General features: G+C 36.8%; 3 protein-coding genes across 6 annotated transcripts; 2 read left to right on the forward strand and 1 right to left on the reverse strand.

The window, feature by feature from the left end:
* Window positions 1-2683: 2683 nt before the first annotated feature.
* Window positions 2684-5634, forward strand: LOC106342829 (OTU domain-containing protein 5-like). Of its 3 annotated transcripts, none has more exons than XM_013781869.1 (9): window positions 2684-2878; window positions 3047-3751; window positions 3867-4028; window positions 4319-4396; window positions 4472-4550; window positions 4633-4778; window positions 4847-4912; window positions 4999-5173; window positions 5251-5456. In XM_013781869.1, exons 2-9 carry the CDS (start codon window positions 3182-3184, stop codon window positions 5454-5456), a joined length of 1482 nt encoding a protein of 493 aa, XP_013637323.1. In that variant the 5' UTR covers window positions 2684-2878; window positions 3047-3181. The 3 variants fall into 3 exon arrangements, with proteins under 3 accessions (XP_013637323.1, XP_013637322.1, XP_013637324.1); XM_013781868.1 differs by having other exon boundaries at window positions 2729-2878; window positions 3037-3751; window positions 5251-5634; XM_013781870.1 differs by having other exon boundaries at window positions 2734-2878; window positions 3037-3751; window positions 5254-5634.
* A 4506-nt stretch (window positions 5635-10140) lies between these two features.
* LOC106340215 (NAC domain-containing protein 40) lies at window positions 10141-11637 on the forward strand. Of its 2 annotated transcripts, none has more exons than XM_013779095.1 (3): window positions 10141-10409; window positions 10566-11029; window positions 11107-11637. In XM_013779095.1, exons 1-3 carry the CDS (start codon window positions 10229-10231, stop codon window positions 11491-11493), a joined length of 1032 nt encoding a protein of 343 aa, XP_013634549.1. In that variant the 5' UTR covers window positions 10141-10228; the 3' UTR covers window positions 11494-11637. The 2 variants fall into 2 exon arrangements, with proteins under 2 accessions (XP_013634549.1, XP_013634548.1); XM_013779094.1 differs by having other exon boundaries at window positions 11101-11576.
* A 2945-nt stretch (window positions 11638-14582) lies between these two features.
* On the reverse strand, window positions 14583-17143 carry LOC106338262. The gene is made up of 3 exons (XM_013777282.1): window positions 16267-17143; window positions 15905-16032; window positions 14583-15500 (listed from the first exon to the last, which is right to left on the reverse strand). Exons 1-3 carry the CDS (start codon window positions 17141-17143, stop codon window positions 14583-14585), a joined length of 1923 nt encoding a protein of 640 aa, XP_013632736.1.
* Window positions 17144-18156: the final 1013 nt, after the last annotated feature.

Below are 18156 nucleotides of genomic sequence, written 5' to 3' on the forward strand. Positions count from 1 at the left end.
GAAATTCCGACGGAATTCCGACGGAAACGGCTAGTTCGTCGGAATTTCCTCGGAATTTTTAAAATCCCCCAACGGCTCTCTAACGGCTATAATATATCCTCAGAATTCCTCGGTTTTTTCCGAGGAATACATTTTCCCTCGGTATTCCATAAGAATATTCCGACGGATTAATATTTCCTCGGAATTCCGTCAGTATATTCCGAGGAAATTCCGAGGAAACTAAATTTTGTGTTTCCTCGGAATATCCTCGGAAATTCCTCGGGATATTCCGAGGATTTCATTTTCCGTCGGAATGTCCGTCAGAATACCGATGTTTTCTTGTAGTGAGCACACCAGATCGTAGACGATGCAATCCATAAAACAATTGATTTGAAGAATAAACCACATGATTGATACGAATAAATCCAGGTTCTCAACCCAAGACCACATATTCTCTAGCCAATCTAAACTCTGAAAAAAACAAGTTAAAACTTGAATCTGCAAATTCAGTATCAAAACTTTCCCTTTCCCAAATACAACATATCTGACAATGTCCGATTTCCAACCCATTGGCCTTAAAACACATAGATCTTGTGATTTCGTTTTGATGGGAACGAAGATCATACCGTGTAGATCTCATAATTGGGAAATGCCCATTAACCGGAAATAGAGCGAGGATCTCTCCGATTCACCATGCCTTACTTTCCCAGCCTTTCCTGGTCGCTCGATATTCCTTCGAAGATTCGAAAAATCAATCCTTTCCAAATCCTCCTGTTGTAACCATCCACTCATGGAACCACCATAAAAATTTGATTATATCCATCGATTGCCTCTAGAAACCTTCCAATTCCCCTTGTGGACCCTTTGATCTCCGGGATCCCACCGTTGAGATCCATCAGACCCTAGAAAAAAGTCATCGCCATCGCTATCGTCGTCAGAGCGTTTTTTTAAATATTGATATTTCTTTAATTATTAATCTATTATAACGTCTATATATGCTTTATAAATAATTAAGCTTTGAAAATCGAAAGAATTATATCTAATGGAACATGTGAGAACTTTGATTTAAAAATATTTTGCATTTAAGTCAAATAATATAGTATGTTTTAGTTCATTGATAGTATTTTTTTGTATTATTATTTTGAAAGAGAAATAAATATTTGGCAAAACATATGTAAAAAATTAGCAAAAATTTCATAAAAAGAAAAAAAAATTATAACGAGAAAAATAAGAAGAGCCCAAAAAAGATGCATAATATCTGTTGAATGTGATAATTACATATATAATTTTACAAGTATTTGTTATTACTAAATATTCATCAGTTATTTTTACATCAAAATTATAGAAACTTTACGACTGATTTTCAAACTATTTAAAGTTAAAATAAACACGATTACTTCTCTTGTAGCACTTTTCATTGCTATCCCATCTTGATTTCACTACTTTACTTTCCCTACATGTCATGTATTTTGAAATATAGTAATGATATTGATAAGTGTGGTACTCGAAACTTACATAATTAAATTTGATTAAACGAATTTAAGGAAATAATAAAAGTTGTAAGTTAGAATCACAAGAACGTTTAGATAAGCTTTTCGTACAAAACGTTGAGATGTTTACTTGAGCTCTTTGTAAACGACATGTCGAGAAAACTGCAGGGTGTTTATGATATAGGTAAAAATTATCCGTTCTCAACATCTCCTTCTCTTTTTATAGATGCGTCAAGTGATTCTATAACCTATAAAACAAATCTTAGAAAATGATATACTCTCTATGTTTCACAATCATGATGTCTTGCCTTAGTGCACAATGATTAAAGTTCTTACCTTTTCTAAAAAATAATTTAATTATTATAATTTAAAAATTATTTAACCAATTACAGAAATAACTGTAACACCCAGTTGATTACGTAATTTTCAGTAAAGTTTAAGATAACATAAAAATATTAAAGCATCGTCTATTTTAAAACAAATTTTTTTTTCTAAAACATTATCTATTTTGAAACAGAAGGAGTATTATTCAACATAAAAGCTTAATCGACTAGCATTCAAAATTTTCCATCTCAAAAATCTTATTTTCATGAATATTATTTATTTTTAACATTGATTAGTTATGTTATTATAAATTAGAAAAAATATTACAAATGTTTCTATAGACAATCTTTTATAGTCATTTTCTTTATTAATTTTCTATTGATTTATAACTATTAATACTGTTAATAACAGGAGAATAGCTGGAAAAATTTACCTAATATCAGAAAACTAATTAAACTACTTATAATGAGCATATTGAATATTTTTTTAAACGGTTGAATGCTTACAGAGTTGCAGTGGGCCTGTTGAAAAATGTAAAAATATTACGTGGATTGTTTGATTCAACATGTTGAAAACCAAAAAAATAAATATTAAGTGTTGATTTTTTTTATAAAAATAATTATGAAATATAAATATTAGATATATATGGAAGAAAGAGGAGATGATGTGTTAAGGTAAAAGTGTAAAATAATGTGTTAGAAAAAACTGAACTAATGTACATAGTTTTAGTTCAAGGCTCAAGCCTTAATGAGAGTTCCCAAAAAAAAGAAAAAAAAGAGGGCTCAAGGCTTAATGCAATAATGAAAACGTTAGCCATTAACAAGTGGCAAAGCAGCCTTAGCTTACGCAGGAGAGAAACATCCATAGATGATGTGGACACGTGTGGACGCAGTAGAGAAGTCGCGTTAGCTGAGTCCACGTCAGCACTCCGGCCGTCTCTCCCAAAAAACAATTCACTTATATCATTCTCAAGAGAATATAAATAGATACCTTCACCTCGCGAAACCCTAATCTTCGATTTCCGCTGCGTTCTTCCGAATCTCCGTCGGATCTCAAATTCGTGTTGTTAGCTGCTGAAATCTCCGGTGAGTTCCCGATAGGGCTTCGATTCTACGCCTTTCGCGTCGATCCTTATCTTTGATTGATTTACATGTAAATTGTTTTCGATTTGATCACTTTCGTAAAAGTGGAATTGATGATTGTCTAAAAGATTGGGAAAATTGATTGATGAATGGAATGGTAGGGGAATGCAGAGAAGGTTTTGCTGCGAGGTGGACAACGGCTGGAAGGAGTCGTCCCTCTCTCAAGGGATTGTCATCGTCGGCCCTAAAGCAAGAACCAGGGTCAAACCTTGGGATCATCATCCTCATCTCTAAAATCTCCTCAACATGGCTCGGATCTTGGTTCAGCGAGGAAGTTCTTCCAATGCAAGCCACCGCTCTACTCCCTCCTCGTCTGCCTCAGCAACAGAACCACCACCAGTGACTGTTTATGAAGAAACTACGGATGAGGTTAACGTAGTTGAAGAAGAAGAAGAAGAAGCAGAGTGTTCTGATGCTAAGGATGTATCATCACTCCCCAGTGATGAACCTTTGGATAGAGAAGATGACGATGAAGGTTTGGTTGTTTCGGAAAACGCTGCTCTTGTTGTTGTTGAAGGTGAAGGTGTAGATTGTGATTCTCTGGTTAGTGGTGGCGATGTCCCTGATTCACCACCCTTACCTGTTCCTCCTCCACCGAAGCCTTCTTCTAATAGGAGATCCATCTTGGGGAGTTTTGGTGATTTACAAATCGGAGCAACAAGAAGAGGGGCTGGGCCTCGCTCTCTTGTATCCACTAGGGGTTCACCAACGGGATCACATCCTTCTTCTCCAAGATCACAGAGTGAGAACGAAGGCTATAACAGTTCTGATGAGCATACGCCATCTTTTACGCCCTCTCATGCAGGCTCTGGCTCGGTAAAGTGTTTTTTTTTTTTTCAGAAAAATATAAGTTTGAAACCGTTGGCTTTATTTTCAATTAATATATATATATATATACATATATATATATATATCTTCCCCGCTCTTATAGGAACGAGAACATCAGTTTGAAACCGAGATTAGACAATCAAAAGGCTTTGAAATTAGGCGTATGCTGGAGGATGGAAACTGTCTCTTTCGGGCTGTTGCAGATCAAGTATATGGGGACTCAGAGTCATACGACTTAACTAGACAAATGTGCATGGATTACATGGTAACTTTTATAATCATTTGTCGAGAGCTCTTAGGTTGTTTTGGGTTTTTAGCTTCCATTAGGATTAACAAGTGACTTGCATTTGAGAATAGCACGTTGGAAAGATATGTTTAACCAATTTTACCAATATATTGAACCAACAAAAATGAAGCTAGATTCTACCTTATATACATAGGCTATTCACCATGTTTCCCCTTGTTCCGTGATTTAGACCTAGCACAGAAGTAGTGGTTTTTAGTTTTGATGGTAAAAATTGGTAGAACTTACTGGTTTCATGATGGATGGTGTAGGAACACGAGAGGGATCACTTTTCTCAGTTCATAACTGAAGGCTTTACCTCTTACTTGAAGAGGAAAAGAAGAGACAAGGTGCGCTGCTCTTACCCATATCTTCACTTTGTATACTTTTCTGTCAAACAATCTCTTTCACACAAATGGTAATAGGTCTATGGAAACAACGTGGAGATCCAAGCTTTGGCAGAAATGTATAATAGGCCTATCCACATTTACTCATATAGCACAGGTGCAACTTCGATTGACATTTGGAAAAATAGTTCTTTACTGAAATGTTATGTCAAGTCTAATGTTTTTTTTCTTTCATATAGAGCCTATCAACATATTTCAAGGGAGCTACAACACCGATACACCTCCTATAAGGCTGAGTTACCACCATGGGAATCATTACAATTCGTTGGTTGATCCACATCGGTTGACAGTTGGTGCAGGACTTGGATTTAGTAGCCTGACTGGGGTAAATGTCGTTTCTTCTCTTCTTTGTTCAACTGTCCAAAAGAACGTACCTCAAATTAGAAATTACAGAGACAAGTGGACGGGGAGCAGGTGAAAGCTGCTATAAAGGCTCAGCAAGAACATCAGATTGATAATGCAAGTAACCCGTATCATCATCATCTATAGTCCACCAAATCTGTCTTGAGTGGTGTGTGACTGCTTACGATCTGTCTTTGTTCCAGGCGCTCATAGCAGAAGGGAGATATTACTCTGACCTTGAGCTTACTGAGAAGGAAATAGAACGATCTGTAATGGAAGCTTCTCGTGCTGAATATCTTATGGAACGGTCTAAACCACGAATTGGTCCCAAGGAATCATCCACATCTAATGCTGGGACGTCGTCCTCTTCTGGAGCTAGTGAGTGTTATCTTTCTATTTGAAACCCTCTTTCTTTCACGTAGAAATTCTAGAGAGAAAATGAAATATTCTTGAAGCAGGAACTTCAGGCAGTGATAGGAAACCAATCGAGAAGACGGTGCTGAGCAGCAGCATTGAGATGGTTTTGTCGATGGGGTTTAGCTACACGCAGGCCATTGAAGCTTATAGCATTTTTGGGGATGACGTTGACTCTATGGTCTGCTATGTACTGGAGACGAGCTGTGGCAGCAAAAACCGACGCAAAGGCAAAGCCACAGAATAGAGAATGTAACATGAGTTGTTCCTGTATTGATATATAGAAACCTTCCAACGTTTGGGAGATTTAAAAAGTACACCCTTAAATCAAAATAATGAATAAACTTCCTGCATATTGGCATATGTATGTGTGGCTTCTGTACTCTTAGTCCTATTAGTTGAATAAGAGAGAAAACATTCTGAAACTCTCAAGGCCCATTCTGATTAATACAACCTGATTAATGTACTGAAGTGTCTTCATTGCGAATTATCTACATTCTTTAGATGCTTTCCTAGTTTAGAGAACATTACATGGTGAGTATTCTTGGCATTGTAAAGACAAATCCTGAGGAAGTTGAAAGCAAGAGAGAGTTGGAATCGCCTGCGGCACACATCCACAGCTTCTATAATGCTCAGCCATCTCCTCTATCGCTCTCCCACTCCTCCTCTTCTTTTCTCCAGAACCTTCTCCTCTACTCTACACTTTTCGTCAAAGGTCTCTCTCTTCATTGTATCTGTGATTAGGTCTCTTTGATGGGCTTAATCTGATTTCCCTTTTCTTGATTGCTACTTCCGTGAATTTCGTAAATGAAGTTTTCAAGGATTAATATCATTTGATATGATTGTTTCTGTATGCTCTGATTACCACTTGATAGAATTTGATTACATAGATGTCTTAAACATCCACATTGTCTTACCAAACTTAAAGAGGTGATGACACTATATAGTCTTCTCTTCCCCACCTTGTTTGATTTGATCTCATGACAAACCAGTTGAGGTTATATGGTAACGAGGAAGTTAGTTATATTGGACTCTCTCTGGAGTTTGTAGCATCATCCTAATTAGCCTGTTTGAAATCGTTTTATTTTTTTGTTGATATTTGAGCTGAGTCATCATCATAGACCGGGTTATAGAATTGCTAAATTTTCCCTTCAAATTTGTTTCTCTCAGTGGAAGGAGTTCCCAGCTGCCACAACAAGGTTATTCCGGAAAATTAGGCAAGCTGGTCTGCAGCATTTTATTATTTTTGCGCAGCAAGGAGGAAGAAGAGAAAGCCTCTGACGTTTTAGAGTCTTTCATCATGTGCAAGTCCAAGCTGGCCCTTGTCTTTGATGCAAAAATTTTAGGTTTCTTATGTTGTGTCTCCTCATAACTCTTTGTAGTCCTAGGTTTAGTTTTATACCAAAGAATTACGTAAAATTGAAACTGAATCGTAATCAATTTACATGAATAATGGTGTTCTATGGTCTTTTTTTTTTAACTCTGAAAATTGCATTAGATTAGTCCAAAGACCACCAAACAAACGTACTACTGAAACAAAACAAAACCAGGCTCTTCCACATACGACCACAACATGGACATAACCAACTTAAACAGAACTTAACCCCAACCAAAACTCCCACGTCAGGCCTTCCAAACACCATCCTCACTCATCTCCCCTGCTTATCAGCTTCCAAGAGGTCATGCATCCAGCCTGGAGCTCCTCGAGCTACATATGACTGGTACCTCATCTCCATCGTTACACTGTTCGCCACCTTCGCTGCACATCTATTCAATCTGGCTGTCACACCACACAAGCTCCACACATTTATTTTCTCCAAAGCCTTCCTCAACTCTGTTTCTTGATATCTGAATGCCGGCCAAGCTTTTGGTCTCAGTACAGCCCGAACTAAATCCATAGCCTCCGTGTGATTGTCTGTGGTGTTCTCTGAATGGTGTTCTATGGTTTAAACTTGGAAGTTATAATACTGCTTCGCTGTGTGATTGTCTATTTATCTTAGCCGTATATTTTAAAAGTAATGAATTTATTTAGTAATGAAATGTTAAGCGACAAACATGAGAGCGAGAGTCTTAGAGTAGAGAGACCACACAAAAAAAGGTAGATGGAAATACTGATTACCGTAGACGAATTTTCTGGAAGACCACAAAACACAAAACACTAATTCTAATCCATCACACCAAATAATCAATCAACATTAATATCAACTAATTTCTAATATATTAATTTTTATCGAATTAAATTATTAGTTATAATATTTATATTGGACTTATTGGAAGATTTAATTAAGAACATGATTAAACTAAAAAAGTGATCATCTGCTAAATTATCTTCTCCCTTTTTTTACAATGTCTCATCATTTTATTGTCGATAATTAACCCAGTAAGCAAGTTATCTTACATCGACTAACTTCTCCTGCTGAAACGTTTTCCAACTTCCAAATTATGTTTTTTTCCTGCTTCCGAAAAAAATGAAAACTTTTACAAACAAAAAAATATTTCATATTTCAAAATATGGAAAAATCTAACATAGATTTCGAGTACAATAATCTGTAAAAGGGATTTGTAAACTTAGAAGAGAAAGATTTACTGTTATTCACTATCGAGTATCGACTATAGAATCATGCAGGTAGAACGAGGGTTTACAATCAATATGTTGTACACTAAACATTATCTTTGAACTATTTTTTTAGCTTTACCATTTTTCATGTTGTACCCTTGCTGGTGTATTTTTTTTTTTTTAATTTTTCGTGCTTTTCCTCTTGTAACCTAAGAGAAAACCAACAATTTAAAGACGAAGTCTCTTAAAAAGGTACTCATCATTTGTAACCGCTGTTCGGGAACGCGCTAGACGATAGTCGGGCGGTCGGGTTGGACCTAGCGCCTAAAGAGAAAATCGGGGATTAATCGGAAATTATGCGGGGCGGAATTTTTAGATGGTTTACTATGTTATAAAACATGTTAATCTTTAATTGTGTATAACATTAATACATTTTTATGTTTAAGATTGTATAAAACACACAAATAGAATATATAAACTTAATATAGTGTAATTTTCATCAAAATTATGAATATAAATGATATTTATAAAATTTTAGATCAAATAAATAAATAAAAATATTATTAAAAATAAAAAAAATAAAAAAATAAAATAATAAAATAAAAAATAAATAAATAAATAGATTAGGCGGCCGCCTAGGCGGCTATGCGGTCATTTAGGCGGTCTAGGCGGAAAAAATCGGATATCCGATTTTTTAAACCGATTTGACATAAATCGGAGCGGAAAAGTGACGCGTAACGCCTAGGCGGCTAGGCGGCCGAGTTTTAGAACAGGGTTTGTAACATAAGAAACAGTGAAAAAGATCAATACTTATAGCAAAATCTATTCCGATCTTATTCAACAAAAAGAAAACTGATAACCAGCACCGTCTTAAAAAATTTAATGACCTTAGACAAAATATAAAATAAATACCCTTTTATAAATTTTTCTCAATTTTTATTTATTTCATTTCTTTAAATTAAAAAAAAAAAATTGTGATATTCAAAAATAAATTTTTGTGTGTAAATTAGGTTTTGTTAATGGAAAATTGAAAATAGCGCAGAGTAATTTTTTTTTTTATTGTATTTAAATTATATTTAGTTAATCATCGACCTTTTTGTTATAATTTCACCAACTAATTGATATTTAACAAACAAAAATAAATATTTTTAATTAGTAAAATAACACTAATTTTTTTGGAGAAATTACATGTTTACCACTTTCATGCTACCACTTTTCATTTTTATCACCAATAAAATGACATTTTCAAAAATACATTTTTCATTAAATGGCAAAAGACTCTTATGTACTTGTTCTTTATATATATAATAAATAAATATTTAAATAAATAAAATTTAAAAAAATAAAAAATAATTTTATTAATTTTTTTTCGAATTATCTTATTTCGAAATTCAAACCATAAACCCTAAAACTCAACCCTAAACCATCGATCTTAAACCCAATTTTTTTTTGAAATACGAACCCTAAACCCTGAAACATCAACTCTAAACCCTAAACCCTAAACTTCAACTCTAAACCCTAAACCATCAACACTAAACCCTAAACTATCAACACTAAACCCTAAACCCTAAAAAGTAAACTCTAAACCCTAAACCCTAAAAAAATAACTAAACTCCGAAACATCAACTCTAAACCGTAAACCTTCAACTCTAAACCTTAAACCCTAAACCCTAAATCCTAAACCCTAAACCCTAAAACCCTAGAGTTGATGTTTTAGGGTTTAGATTTGAAGGTTTAGGGTTTAGGGTTTATGGTTTAGAGTTGATGTTTCGGGTTTAGGGTTTAGAGTTGATGTTTCATGGTTTAGGGTTTAGAGTTGATGATTTAAGGTTTAGAGTTAATGTTTTAAGTTTAGATTAGTTAACCATATTTTTTTCTTTGTCCAAGTTAATCAAAAGGTTATAAATGTCTTTTATCTTTCATTAAAAATGAGTGTTAAAGTAATTAGTGTAAACATAAAAAGTGGTACTTTAAAAATAGTATTTTTGACAATTTCTCAATTTTTTTAGACTTAAGGATATATGGCAATTGCTTATGTCGCCATGGGTTAGAGCCGGCTCTGCTGATAACATAAAAAAGGAGGAATAAGCACATTTTGTTTTACACGGTAATTGAAAATGCTTTATTGAAAATGCAGAGACTAATGAGCAAAAAAAACAAAGAATAAATGAGAGAACTTCAAGACAGGGTTTAGTTTCCGTCCAATAATACAGCATCACATCATCACTTTTGTCCTTTACCATCTCATCACACGCTTCCGTTATTCGTCCTTCCCACACAGTCATCTGCCACGTCATCGTTTTCCAATTCAAACCGCCAAAAATATCAAAAACACAAACCTTTACCCGAAGCAAAGTAGCAGCTGTTCCTCTCGCATTAATACTCATATGCTCTCCATGTTGAAGCAAAAACGCAAAGCGCTATTCCTGTTCTGAAGAAGAAGAAAAAACAAATCAAGAAAAATGTCCAAAGAAGCTGAGATGTCCATAGCAGTATCGGCCTTGTTCCCTGGGTTCAGATTCTCTCCGACCGATGTGGAACTCATCTCGTATTACCTCCGTCGTAAAATTGAAGGTGACGAAAACTCTGTCGCAGTGATCGCCGAGGTTGAGATTTACAAGTTCGAGCCGTGGGACTTGCCAGGTTTGTTTACCATTTTATATATATATCGTATCCCTTGTTTGTCTAATTGAATGAGAAAAAGCGCTGTTTCATTTGTTATTGATATGTTCATGTAAACTATTTTGGTGTACATCAAACCAATCATAACTAGCCGGTTAACTCTAATACACTTAACAGGAGAATCCAAGTTGAAATCGGAGAACGAGTGGTTTTACTTCTGTGCAAGGGGAAGAAAATATCCACACGGGTCACAGAGCAGGCGAGCTACAGAGCTAGGATACTGGAAAGCTACTGGTAAAGAGCGGAGCGTGAAATCTGGGAACCAAATAGTTGGAACCAAGAGGACACTCGTCTTTCACATCGGTCGGGCTCCTCGGGGTGAAAGAACAGAGTGGATTATGCATGAGTATTGTATCCACGGTGCATCGCAAGACGCGTTAGTGGTGTGCCGGTTAAGGAAAAATGCTGATTTTCGAGCTAGTTCGAGCCAGAGACAAATGGAGGATGGTCTAGTGCAAGACGATGACTATGTTGGTCAAACTGGTGGTTCTGAGAGGGAGAAGAAATCTTATTTGGTTGATGAACCTGAGCAGCTTCAGATATCAAATGGTGACATAGCAGAATCATCAAACGTTGTTGAGGTCAGATTCTTATTTAAAAAAAATGTTATTCCAGATGCTAAACTTTAATTTGTAACTGAATCTCTTAACAGTATCAGGACGACACCAACGATGATTGCTACGCCGAGATTCTGAACGATGATATAATAAAGCTAGACGAGGAGGCGGTAAAAGCAAACCAAGCATTTCGTCCAAATTATCCGACTCAACAAAAAGCAATATTCACCGAGGCATCATCTAGTAAGCAGATGTCAGAATGTGGTATGAAGAAAGAATCAAAGCAAACAATGAATAGTTACGCTTTGTTCAGGATCAAGAACGGCAGCACTGCCTCCTCCTCTGGCTGTAAAATTCCAAATCCTTTAACCCACATTAAGAAAGATGATAGCCAAAGAGTGACAAAGAATGTTTTGGCTACTACTGTTTTCTTGACTATATTAATGTCTGTCCTTTTTACTGTCCTAACAGCTAGGGACAGGGACTAAATCTTATTCTAACTCACACCTATGTGTACTTGTAATACGGAAACTTAATTCTTTAGTAGTAACTAGTAACTAAACTTGTTTTGTATGTTTTTTCTTTCCTCTATTTTTTGGGGGACCGATTTATTAATTTAGTGTTCGTAGATATTTCCTGTAGACTCATTACGAACGGTCTTGGCTTACGATACTACTCGTCTTTTTAAATAGTTTGTTCTCCACCTTTCCTATACATAGGCCAGCCAACAGTTGCCTTCTAATGTTGCAGACCATGAATGGCTGATATTTATAGTAAGCTGAGTTGCCAACTTCGATCGCTCCAGTAACTGCACTAGACGAACGAGGGAAAATCGGTCTATTCATATTGATAGGCAGTACAGAGATCGAGAACCCAGCAGCATCTGCCTCAAGATTTTGTTTGCTTAACCCAACCGCAAAGACTGTAGATTTCAAAATGCTTACACATAGACCAGATACCCGAGGAAAAGCTTCAAAAACTTCAAAAGTACCAACCATAGATGAGGGCGAATCATTTGTGAAGACCATTATATCGCTAAGGTAAGTCAGCTTTAAGGACATACATGATGGGTGGTAACCAATCGCCCACTAAGCACAGCAGAGTTGAGAAACTTCGACAGGACATTACTGACGATGACAAATAGATAAGGGGAAAGAGAGCATCCTTGCCTTATGTCTCTAGAGCTAGAGAAAAAACCTTCTAACTCTCCATTAACTGAAACCGAGAATCCAGCAGTGTCTAGACACAGCATTATCCAAGTCACAAAGAGGTCCTGGTAACCCATTGCTCGAAGTGTAACCTCTATGAAAGACCATTAAACAATGTCAAACGCCTTGGAGACGTCTACCTTAATAGCAGCTCTTGATGATACCTCTTGTTTATGATAGTCTTTGACTAGGTCCGTTGCTAACAATACATTTTTAAGAAGGAGACGCCCCTTAACATTACACTGATTCAACTCAATAGCAGAAGGGAGAGTGGCCTTTAGCCTCATTGGAAATAACTTTATAGATGCCATTGCAACATGCAATGGGTTTATAGTCAGTCATATGCTCAACATCCGATATTCTGGGGACCAGAGATAACAATGTCGCATTTGTACTCTTTTGGAGCAGGCCATATAGGGAAAAAAAACTGAACTGCCACAAGAAAATCTCTACCCACTACTGGCCAAGCTTCCTTATAGAATACAATTAGGTATTCATCTTGCTCTGATGCTTTGTTTGATGATATAGAGAACAGTGTCTTCTTTATTTCTCCACCTTGTACAGGTCGATCTAGATCACCATCTTCTGTACTCGAGCACCTGTAGTCAACCACACCTCGCAAGTATTCAACCTCGCAAGTATTCAATAGTAGGTACTAGGCGCGGGCGTTCAGGTCTTCGGATCGGGTTTGGGCCGGTTCTTCTCGGGTCTGGGTCATTCAGGTATTTAGGATCTCTAAATGACACGAATACCCAAATTCCATCAAATTTAATCAAAATCTATCGTATATATCTAAAATTTTACAAAATAACTTAAAATAAAATACTTTTTAACTCTAAAGTTTACATTTAAAGCTTCATATTAATTGAAAAATGCTACTAAAATAATGACAAAGATTATAACAAAAAGATATTTCAACTCAATCATAAAAGAAAATATAGAAAATAAAACACAAAAAATTATAGTTTTGGATATTCATATTTTTAAGTCGGGCATGAATCGGTTCTTATCGGGTTGAGTCATTCAGGTTAGTTCTTTTTGGTTCTGGTTCATTCGGGTAGAAGAATTTTGGACCCAATAGATACTTGTATATTTTTGGTTCGATTTCGGTTCAGGTATTTTTGGTAAAATGTTCAGGCCTAGTAGGTACCTCCAAATAACTTGGTTGAGCATTGAGAAAGTTTTCAAAATGCAATTTATGGTAAAACCAAGTGTTTCGATCCTTAATCCAAGAGACTTTTGAAAATAAAACTGTCTTTCAATACCAGAGATGTGATACCAATGTTTCTAAGCATCAGATGCTTCTTCAAAAGTTTCTGTTGATGGACAGTTCATCTTTTCAGTTTGTTTACCACTGAGATCCTCATATGCATGTTTTACTCTGGCTGGGAGATCATCAAACCTCTCTCTATTCAGCTGACGGAGATCACACTTTAGGTTTTTCAGCTTATTGTGGAATAGCTTTAGAGCTGGTCTTGAGTGATAAAGTGGGCTATGATTACCCCAATTACTGTTCTCTTACTGGCCACTACCTCTAAAAACCGTGGATGACTTGCTACATGACGGGATAATTTGAAAGGTTTCATATTTGATGTCAAAACTGGCCTTAGTTGCGTAAGAAACATATATGGTCCAATACACCTCCAGCCTCGAATGTACTGAAAGACACTAGCCCTGTTCGGTAAAGAATCGTAGCGTCAGCGTCAAGCGTTTAAAATAATGCCTAATTGTAAGTTTCTTGAGGCTTAAGGATGTGGAGAATAAATGGCAGCGACATCCGCGTTTGACCACGAAGGCAATTCCGATGAACGCTGTTTTTCTCAGCGTCACTAACATCACCGGCAACACTCCGTAAAATAATCACAGCGACACAAACTTAAGAAACGATGGCGTTAATTACAATATTTTCTTCCTGTTTTTTAGCCGCTGACGCTGCCGCACGCATCAAGAAAAAGAACAGGCCTACTGGAAAACCAGAGAGCCACTTATTGTTCACCAGCACTCTATCTTACTCATGTATGTCTTCTTTCTTTTATACTCTTTCTCTTTCCCAATAAAAATTTATGTACTTAGATCTACATAAACAAACACAAAATTTATTGTTGGATTCAATTGCTCTCTCTCTCTATGCATATGCCATAAAAATTATTTTTGTAGTGAATATACTTAATTATTAATTGTTACCTTGAATAATATGTAAAATTTATTCAGAAAATGTTATGTTTTACAGACTAAGCTACTGTAATTAGAGATTTTTTGAAAAAAACAGAGCACAGACTTTTCCAAAGCTTCTATCATGTGGCAAACCAAGCCTGAAGAATATTTCTGTAACGTCGAGCCCTCCTTGAAACCAACAAGAGACACTGGTTTCAAATCTGTCTATCAATAGTCTTGATCATCACAGAGGCCAGTGTTGGGGAATCTCCATGCCTACGATTGTTTCGTTCTCTCCAGACTGTGTAGAGGATCACTTGAAAGCTATATCTCAGGAGATAGAGCTGTAGCATCGGTTGGGTATTATCTGACAGTAACTCGTTGATATCTTGCCACCGAGAGGAGAATCTGGAAGGCAGGATGTTGCGAGTCAGGTTCTGCCATATCTCTAGGGAGTAGCTACATTCAAAGAACAAATGTTCTCTGGTTTCCAATTGATGTTGACATAGAACACATCCAAGGTTTATTCCAGAGTTCCAGAGGAGCATTTTGTCTCCAGTGGACAACCGATTATGCATCGCAATCCAGACCATGAAACTATATTTCGGGGTGGAGGAAGGGAACCAGACAGTAGAGTACCAGCTAACTTCCGGTTTTGAGTCACGAATCAGCAGCCAAGTGTTCTTTGTGTCAAACTTTGGTTTGAAAGTATTCAGATTATGTTTCCATACCACAACATCTTCTCCAGTGTTCATTTTTCTCCTCTGTTTATTCATTGCTTCCTCAATCATAACATAGAGATCATATCTATGTCGCCGTGGACGACGAGTCATAGCAGATTCCACCGTTGCGGTTAGAGAGATTCCCATGTCAATACAACCCCTTGCTCCCACAATATCAAATAAGTGACCCATATCTGACCATTCATCGAACCAGAATGAGGTACCACGCCCATTGTTAACTTCAATGTGATGAAACTCCTTCGCTTTATCGCGGTACTTCAAAAGTTTACGCCATACCCATGATCCCAACGTTGAGTTTGAACGAACTGCCCAGAACGTCTCTCCCTTGAGTAGATATTCTTTAACCCACCGAGCCCATAGGGAGTGAGAAGATGTGACCCTCCATATTAGCTTCAGACAACAAACAGCATTAACTTCTTTCAGTGGCCTTAGACCCAGACCCCCTTCTTCTATCTTTGTCGTGACCACCTCCCAAGCAATCTGTGCTTTTCTAGCGTCAACTCCGGACCCGACCAGAGAAAAGCTGAGCACAAACTATTAATCTCCTTCTGACATTCTCCTAGAAGGCAAAAAGATGACATCCAAAAGTTTATAATGCTCATGAGCACGGATTTTATAAGTTGCAGTCTCCCTGCTCTAGATAAAAAACGATTTGTCCATAGACTAATGCGTTTTTTTATCTTCTCAACAAGAGGCTGATAATCATTTTCTCCCATTCTCTTTGTCAAGAGTGGAAGGCCAAGATATCGAAGAGGTAACTGGCCAACATCCAAGTGGAACTGATCATGTATTGCCTGCCTATTCTCCTCCTGCGTACCACCACAATAAATCGTTGATTTCTCCACACTCATCACCAGGCCTGAGATGTTCGCAAAATTTCCAAAGACGTCTAGGATGCTTTGTATTGAACGTGAATTACCATCTGAGAAAACAAGAATATCATCAGCGAAACTCAAATGAGTAAGGCTTAAGTTCTTGCATTTAGGGTGGTAACCCACTTATGCTCTGCTGCAGACTTGTCCAGTAACTTGAACAAAACGTTCATGCTGATAACAAATAGATAGGGTGAGAGAGCACATCCCTGCCTTACTTTCTAACCTTAAGATTCAATCGAATTCACAGAGCGAGATCCAGTGAATGAATTTTTGAGGTAAACCCAGAGCCTTTAGTGTGCTGAAGAGAAACGTCCATTGCACTGAATCAAAAGCCTTTGAAATATCAATCTTTATCGCACATCTTCGAGAGATTGATTCCTTATGATAATCTTTCACAAGCTCTGTTGCCAAGAGGAGATTTTCAATGAGAAGTCTATCCTGGACAAAAGCAGACTGGTTGAGGCTAATGAAGTTCAGAAGAAGCTTCTTCAGACTGTTAGCAATGATCTTTGAGATCACTTTGTAGAGAACATTGCAGCAGGAGATGGGACGATAATCCTTCATCGTTTTAGCTCCTGTTATTTTAGGAATAAGAGCAAGGATTGTGGTGTTTAGCCCCTTTGGCAAGAAACCCTTGTCAAAAAACCTCTGTATCGCCATAACAAAATCTGCACCAATTATCGACCAAGCTGACTTATAAAACTCGACTGTGTAACCGTCTGGACCAGGAGACTTCTCATTAGGCATCACAAATAATATCTTCATTATCTCCTCATATTTAACTTCTTTAACCAGGTTTTCCTTTTCCAGATCAGAACATCGATATGATAGGAGAGTTTGAAGTTCTTCTACTTCAATTCCAGCATAGTTTGCCGGTTTATGCTGTAGAAATTCTTGAAAATGTCGTTCAGCCTCAGTCTTAATGCCATCTGGTGAAGTCACTACTGCTCCATCAGTGCACTGTATCTCCTTGATTGTGTTAACAATTTCCCGAATTGTTGCTCCCCGATGAAAAACTTTATTATTTTTATCTCCAACTTCCAGCCAATGCATCTTTGATTTTTGCTTGAGAAAGTTTTCCTCCAGACCTGAAATAAAATCCCATCTCTTATATTCTTCACTCTCAGCTGCCATACTCTGATCAGTTGGATTCCTCATGGTGTCTTCTTGCTTAAGACAAAGCTCTTCAAATGATGCTTTAGATTTTATCGACAGATTCCCCAGTTTCTTCTTTCCCAAGTCACGTATAACTGGTTTTAATCCCTTTAGCTTCTTTGAGAACCTACAAAGAGGAAGTTGAGAGGAAAATAGGCTCGGTTGAGTTCCAGTACTGTCCCACAGCCGGCGAGAACTCCTCCAGGTGTGTGATAGCATTGACAAATTTAAAAGGTCTTTTAGGCCGAGACAGTTCTGATTGTTTGAATACGGCATCTAAGATGATCTGGACATCCCCCACTTTCAAACACAGCATATGATTGGGGATACGCAGCTAACCAACTATCGTTGTGGCAGGGTCAGGTTATTGAAACCATTGGTGATTGTCTTATGGACATGGCTAAAACGGTAATACAGTAACTTCAAATAGCGTATTTTCGTAATTTTTAAAAATACAAAGTCTAATCATATAATTTACTTAAGATTTTAGGGTCATGAAAATTTGCTAGTATTTACTGTTTGTGGTTTTTTACTTCTTAGGGAATAACGAGCGAGGAGAAGATCGAATTGTTCAGCTTCCCGATTTATTTCCCCCAATTTAGTGAACTGAAGCGAACGATTGAAGAAAATGGAAGCTTTATGATTGAGATGATAGAGACGATAAGCCATCCATTTGAGGATATGAGATTAACCAACGAATTTATCACTTCCATGTTTCGAGCCTTTCTTACTACAATGATAGAATAACATTTTGGAAACGGTGTGGTCGATGAGCTATTTAATCGACTTGCTCAGAAACTCTCCAAGGAGCCCATTGATTTTGAAATGTGGAAAACACAAGTGGTGTATTATGTCGTGCTTAAACGAAAATGAATAAGAGAATGACAATGATTTTAATAATGGCTAATCTTCTTTTTTTTTGGAGCAACAATAATGGCTATTCAATGTGGAAGATCATTAAAAGAAAAATAAAAGTATGTATTTGTTTCAGTTTTTATGTTTTTTACCTTCAACTC

Source organism: Brassica oleracea, chromosome C4, assembly GCF_000695525.1.
Source record: "Brassica oleracea var. oleracea cultivar TO1000 chromosome C4, BOL, whole genome shotgun sequence".
In the NCBI taxonomy this organism is placed as follows: domain Eukaryota; kingdom Viridiplantae; phylum Streptophyta; class Magnoliopsida; order Brassicales; family Brassicaceae; genus Brassica; species Brassica oleracea.

Bases quoted from the DNA above. Each gene is read 5' to 3' on its own strand.
- LOC106338262 (XM_013777282.1), bottom strand. From the start codon at position 17,143: ATGAGGAATCCAACTGATCAGAGTATGGCAGCTGAGAGTGAAGAATAT. The intron at 16,033-16,266 runs GTTTACCTCAAA...TTGTTTTCTCAG, and splicing joins CAGCACACTAAAGGCTCTGG to ATGGTAATTCACGTTCAATA. The intron at 15,501-15,904 runs GCAATACATGAT...TGTTGTCTGAAG, and splicing joins CGCAGGAGGAGAATAGGCAG to CTAATATGGAGGGTCACATC.
- LOC106340215 (XM_013779094.1), top strand. From the start codon at position 10,229: ATGTCCAAAGAAGCTGAGATGTCCATAGCAGTATCGGCCTTGTTCCCT. The intron at 10,410-10,565 runs GTTTGTTTACCA...TACACTTAACAG, and splicing joins CGAGCCGTGGGACTTGCCAG to GAGAATCCAAGTTGAAATCG. The intron at 11,030-11,100 runs GTCAGATTCTTA...ATCTCTTAACAG, and splicing joins AATCATCAAACGTTGTTGAG to TATCAGGACGACACCAACGA.
- LOC106342829 (XM_013781869.1), top strand. From the start codon at position 3,182: ATGGCTCGGATCTTGGTTCAGCGAGGAAGTTCTTCCAATGCAAGCCAC. The intron at 4,551-4,632 runs GTGCAACTTCGA...TCTTTCATATAG, and splicing joins CATTTACTCATATAGCACAG to AGCCTATCAACATATTTCAA. The intron at 4,913-4,998 runs GCAAGTAACCCG...TCTTTGTTCCAG, and splicing joins AAGAACATCAGATTGATAAT to GCGCTCATAGCAGAAGGGAG.